Source organism: Oncorhynchus masou, chromosome 5, assembly GCF_036934945.1.
Source record: "Oncorhynchus masou masou isolate Uvic2021 chromosome 5, UVic_Omas_1.1, whole genome shotgun sequence".
Lineage (NCBI taxonomy): Eukaryota > Metazoa > Chordata > Actinopteri > Salmoniformes > Salmonidae > Oncorhynchus > Oncorhynchus masou.
In genome coordinates, this window is record NC_088216.1 from 57950783 (window position 1) to 57957502 (window position 6720).

The following is a 6720-nucleotide window of genomic DNA, read 5'->3' on the forward strand; positions in this document are numbered from 1 at the left end:
GTTGGAAGATTATTTTTGAGTATAGTTACTATTATTACTCATCTCTGTGTCCTGCGCCTGACTCCGCCTTACCCACAGCACCAAGACTATGACAACTACAAAGTACAATATTTACTTACAATAAAAGATAAATAACAATATATTCAAAATTTTCTACTCTCACCCCACACACTTATGTCAACAACAACAAAAATCCTAATAAATCCTAACGTATGAAGGGGGGGGGGGGGGGGGGGGGTTCTAGTGGATAATTATAGTAGCCTATGCCCTAGGGATAAAATAAATACAAAACGGGCATGTTAAGTATAAAAAAAAGAACACAAATATTTGCACAGATCTGTCATGTATTTAATATTGTGTATTATTAAATACATAGCTCTATGAAAGGCTACATTTTTATGACCAATTTATGCCACCGATGACTTTCTGAATCTATTTCTATTCAGTCCAGCGCATGATGCAGCATGTCCAGATGTGCATAGTAAAGAGGTGATGATTTGTTAATTCACTTGCTCAGATCTCAAACTCGGATTGGCTACTTCAGAGATGCAACGCTCTAACTGGCTGGAGAGCGCATGCTGGAAAAGAAACGAATCAGACAAAGTCATTACACTTCACAGTGCGCCTTCAGTCCGGAGGATTCATACCAAGAGCTGTGCGCAAAATTGACTTACTTATGGGAACATATCAACCCTTTATGGATTCATGTCAAACTGGATGCAACGTGCCATATCAAATGTGAGTATTAACAGACTAGTCCAAGTGGATTATAGGCTACAATTATGATGGATTTTGCTCTTACTGTATTTTAGACAAAAACTTGCAGGAATTGATCTCCTCATATTTTCTCTTTTAGGCGTTAATTGTGACGGTCACTCTGAAATAAATAAAATGGTAAGTATTTTTCCATTCTGTAACCTAAGCATACATTAGATTGCCAAGCAATACAGTACAGTAGTGGGAAATGGCACTGAAATCGGTTTATGCACAGTCTGCTCAAATTGTAATTGTGCGTAAAATGGCAATGAATTAGATCAACTATAGGCCTACCATATTTAAAATTAAATAGGTCAATTGTATTTCAAGATATTAAATGAAATGTCAGTCCCTGAAATGATGGGGTTTAACACCAGCATATAGAGACAACATCTGCAGGGCAACAATGCTCGGTGCAAAGGCACCGTTATCACGCATAATGTCTGACTAGATACCCAAATGCATCTGCAGAGGGATGCTATCCACTGTAAGCTATGCCATGAGTCGGGGAAACAAACACATGGCAGTTAGTTAAGGTGCTCTATATCTATGAGCCAGATGGGTGTCTAATGTGTTAGATATACTTTTCATTTTCACTGTATGAAAAGGGCATCATAATTTCCTGTAATTGTAAAGAGTATTTTCCTTTGTGGAGGTCTACAGTATCTCTTGAAACTATAGATGTGATTTTACCACTTCGTCCTTTTTGGCAACAAAAAAACAATCCCTGCAGGAAGGTTATTATAGCTAAATTATGTTTTATATAAGTCAGACTTTTATAGGCAATTTGTGTCTGTTGTGTCTGAGTGTACCACACAACCCGTGTTGTGGCTGAGTGTACCACACAACCCGTGTTGTGTCGGAGTGTACCACACAACCCGTGTTGTGTCGGAGTGTACCACACAACCCATGTTGTGTCGGAGTGTACCACACAACCCGTGTTGTGTCGGAGTGTACCACACAACCCGTGTTGTGGCTGAGTGTACCACACAACCCGTGTTGTGTCGGAGTGTACCACACAACCCATGTTGTGGCTGAGTGTACCACACAACCGGTGTTGTGTCGGAGTGTACCACACAACCCGTGTTGTGGCTGAGTGGACCACACACCCCATTTTGTGTCGGAGTGTACCACACAACCCATGTTGTGGCTGAGTGTACCACACAACCCATGTTGTGTCGGAGTGTACCACACAACCCATGTTGTGGCTGAGTGTACCACACAACCCGTGTTGTGTCGGAGTGTACCACACAACCCGTATTGTGGCTGAGTGGACCACACAACCCGTTTTGTGTCGGAGTGTACCACACAACCCGTGTTGTGGTTGAGTGTACCACACAACCCGTGTTGTGTCTGAGTGTACTACACAACCTGTGTTGTAGTTGAGTGTACCACACAACCCGTGTTGTGTCGGAGTGTACCACACAACCCATGTTGTGGCTGAGTGTACCACACAACCCGTGTTGTGTCGGAGTGTACCACACAACCCGTATTGTGGCTGAGTGGACCACACAACCCGTTTTGTGTCGGAGTGTACCACACAACCCGTGTTGTGGTTGAGTGTACCACACAACCCGTGTTGTGTCTGAGTGTACTACACAACCTGTGTTGTAGTTGAGTGTACCACACAACCTGTGTTGTGGCTGAGTGTACCACACAACACGTTTCGTGTCGGAGTGTACCACACAACCCGTGTTGTGCCTGAGTGTACCACACAAGCCGTGTTGTGTCTGAGTGTATTATACAACCCGTGTTGTAGTTGAGTGTACCACACAACCCGTGTTGTGTCGGAGTGTACCACACACCCCGTGTTGTGGCTGAGTGTACCACACTACCCGTGTTGTGCCTGAGTGTACCACACAACCCGTGTTGTGCCTGAGTGTACCACACAACCGTTTTGTGTCTGAGTGTACCACACAACCCGTGTTGTGGCTGAGTGTACCACACAACCCGTGTTGTTTCTGAGTGTACCACACAACCCGTGTTGTGTCTGAGTGTACCACACAACCCGTGTTGTGTCTGAGTGTACCACACAACCCGTGTTGTGGCTGCATTCTCAAGTTCCCGCTCTGTCTAACTTTGTTGTGATGAAAGCAAACAGAGACAGAAGGTGTTAGCACAGGGTCAAATGCTTCAGTAGACAATAGAGGAGCTTGGGCTCTTACCCACAGCATGACAGGGCATAGGGTCACACACTGACAGAACAGGAAAGAGAGGACTATGGGGTGAACAGGACTGTTCATTCACTGGATGTGACCTCTATGGTCAGACATAAATATGTGTCTCAGAGGGCTCCATTTTTCTCCTCCTCTGGTCTGCTAAACATTTCTCACCTCACTGTCAGATCAGTCCCCCATAAAGGTTTGGAAGGTAAATGTACAGTGGCCATGTTCCAATACCCATACTATTGTACTACGTACTTAAACTGCATAGTATTTAGTCATTGTCACATACTATTTAGGACATACTGTTTAGTCAAAAGTATGAAGTATTTCATGGCTGCAGCGCAGGAGCAGATCCTGATTGGCTGAGTAGGTGTGGCGGGGCCGAATGCGGGTGGTATTTAGTTTAAAAGCTCTGACTAAGCCCAAAAGAACAAGAAACACTTTTCAGTGAGAATACAGAAATCCACTTTGACAAAAAAAAAATGTTTTCAAAGATGTAGCCTATGATGATTAATACTCCTGATCATTTTAAGGAGAACAAAAACTACTTAGCCTACATTTGAACATCACCGCAGAAGCTTTGGGCATCTTCGCAATTAAGTAGCTTAGTTTTGTTGTTGTCTACTTGAAGAGAACTAGGGCCTATCACTCGCAGCCCAACTCTTCCAATGCATTGTGGAAAAGTCTGCATCGATTTTTACGAGATGAAGAGCCGAAATGAGTATATCATTCTGGCATTTAAACCATACTCAATTTTTTTTCTTCGAATTGTCGCGTACTATTTGAATGTGTCGTGCGTGATTGCGTTGTTTCCCGCTATTCGTTCAATTCGGTAGCGAATCCACCATATCAAATTGATCAGCTGTTGTCAAAGCCGAAATTAGTATGACATCCGGACATTTAAATTATAATACAATTTCTACATTTCTGGAAACTTAATATTGTAATGCTATTTGATACTGTCGAAAAGTATAATGCCTGTCATGAAAGGACTTAACGGATCCTCTCAATGTTTTATTTTTAACTAAGTCAGGACTTAACATTTAACATTTCTGTCAGGACTACATGATTTACTCTTCTATCCCACTTTTTGAAGTATCAGTTTGTGTATGTTTTGTTGGCCACATTTTTCAATCAGAGGTAATGTCGTACATGGTTTGCGAACCGTTATGCTCAGTCAACCCTGTTTGATTTTGAGTGTGGACGCTGCTCACTGGTTGGTTTGGACCAATCAGAGTTGGTCCCTGTGAATCAAAGGGAGAGGAAATGAGAGTATATGCTCTTTAGTGTGTCACAGCTGACTTCCATATGCAGGCATCCCTCACACTTAAAGAGACACACACAGTTATACCTACATCCTGTGCCTGTGCCAGAGAACCCTCAATCCCCTGCAGATCACCCTTTGAGCAAGGATCATCAACTAGATTCAGCCACTATTTTTTTGAACGGATGGTCAGGAGGCCTGAACATAATAACAAATAATTTGTAGACTGCAAATTGACCGCAAGAAGCACAAACATATATAATATTTGACTAAAACATAATTATTTCAAACCATGCTAACAGTTGTATATGATCACATATATCTCTCTATTATGAATGGGAATACTTTGGAACAGATTTCCAAAATGTAAATCACTTGGAGCTGATTTGCTGGTGTTTTTACAGTCTTATATGTCCAACAATAAAATTAAACTTTTTGTTGTTGTTGCTAAAACAACTTGGAGTGGGTGGATCCATATGAAAACTGGTCAAGTGTGGTGTGATAGTTATGTATCTGAGAAGGGTGCAGGACAGTTGGAGCAGGGCAGGTAGAGCAGGACAGGTAGAGCAGGACAGGTAGAGCAGGACAGGTAGAGCATGGGTGTTGTTTACCGCTCAGATGGATGTTTAAGGGGAGTATTTACGTCCGTTTGGCAGTGTGAGTTCAAGTTTACAAAAGAGGCGTAGCTCTTCCAGACAGTCGAAACCTATCAGCTGTCACCCACTCTTCAAGTCTGAGCCTGCCCTACAGATCTGGTCTCCACTATAGTCACCAAAAAATGCTGTGTGCTTTCCAGAAAGAGTTCAGCTCAGACTTTGTTGAGAATGTTCGGTCTATCAAACATCTGCAGCAGGCTGGACTTTATTTAGACATAGAACATGTATTGTGTGATTTTGTAGAAAATCTTTGCTACCACTAAATAATAGCACTCAACCACTGACTGTGTTTTCTTTATCTAAACATAGTAATGTGTCAAAGTGTGTGTGTGTGTGCCAGCCTATGTCTGACTGCGTCCCTTGTCCCTCCCAGCTGTGTCTGCGTGACTCTGGAGATTGCCTGCGGGACCAGATGCACTACATGATGAGGTCCTTGCAGGACTTGAAACACCTGAGAAGGACCTGCCCTGCTGCTGCCCCTGCTGCTCCTGCCATCACCCCTGCCCCCACCCTGGTCCACCGCTCTGCAGTGGCACGAGCCTGCTATCAGAGGGCTCTGCAGCGGGAGCGCCGTACCCGCCTGCGCATCTCTGACGCCAGTACGGCCAGCACCTACGACTCAGCCTGCTGTCTGGCCAGTCCTCTGGAGGAGGAAGAGGGTGCAGGCAGCCGGCTGGGTCTGGGCCTTGGCCTGGGTCTGACCTCCCCCAGCAGTGAGAAGAGTCTGGAGTTTGACTCTGGCTACTCTGAGGCCTCCTGGCAGGACGAGGCCGTGGTGCTCAGGAGGACCAGGAACGTACGGGTGTCCTCCTCCGCCTGCCTCCGAACCAACCAGGCTCCCAGTGGCCTGGTCCGGCCCAAATCCACATCAGACGCCTGCCTGGAGAGGTGGACCTCATTCGAGGCCAGCGACCCAGAGGACTGGACCACGTCACTGCTGACACGGGGACGGAACAGGCAACCTCTGGTACTGGGGGACAACAGCTTTGCTGACCTCATACAGAACTGGATGGATCTACCGGACTGCCCTGAACCAGCAGAACTGAAGCCCATCTCTGGCTTCTTGGTCAACATGAGGCGGAAAATAGCTGGGATGTCAAAGAGTGTAGAGGGGAGGGTGAGGATGAGGTCCTCAGACTCTTCTTCACATGTAAGTCGGACTGCCATGGCCCCCAAACGGCTCTCCTGCCCCCTAGGGGTGCAGGCCCCTGCCCCACGCCAGTCCCCCTTCTTCCACCAATCCCACTCTGGCCTGCATGAACTAGACACAGACTTCTATCAGTTCACTGCCCTCATGAAGACTGGCAGCAGACAGCCTATTATCTGTAATAACATCATCAGCTACATCTGACACCAGGACAGCCACTAACAGACACTCATTCTAGGCAATGGACAATCCCCAAAGTCACTCTTTTTATATGATAAATGTTATCACTATGTTCTGACTATATGCTGCCAAAAATAAAGCAAATTATTTGAGATTGGAAATATTTGTTGTGTCAATAACAAATTAAACTATAAGATACAGGCTTTACAGTTGCTGGATACCAGTCAGAAGGAGGTATCAGAATGAATGGAGAACTAGTCAAAGTGAGGCCAGAGTATTTAGCCTGCTATAGTCACCGGAGATGAATTAATGTCAGTCAGAGTGAGAGGCGCTTCACTACTCACTGCACACACATGATCAAAGACATATTTTACTACCTGCTGTGGGAAAAGGAACAGAAAGTAGGGTTTAATTACATTGTTAATTAGAATCATATTGAAACTCTAGGCAAATAGCATAGAGAGTGGTGGGTATCATGCAAGATTGAGAAGATAACCCATTTGGACCATTTAGTCACCAGACCCCTGTTTATTTAAAACCGTTTTTATCGTT

The 6720-nt window shown here is 44.7% G+C and overlaps 1 protein-coding gene across 1 annotated transcript; it reads left to right on the forward strand.

The window, feature by feature from the left end:
- The first annotated feature begins 603 nt into the window (after window positions 1-603).
- LOC135539945 (PAK4-inhibitor inka1-like) lies at window positions 604-6320 on the forward strand. Its single transcript, XM_064966217.1, has 3 exons — window positions 604-738; window positions 857-894; window positions 5215-6320. Exons 2-3 carry the CDS (start codon window positions 892-894, stop codon window positions 6190-6192), a joined length of 981 nt encoding a protein of 326 aa, XP_064822289.1. The 5' UTR covers window positions 604-738; window positions 857-891; the 3' UTR covers window positions 6193-6320.
- Window positions 6321-6720: the final 400 nt, after the last annotated feature.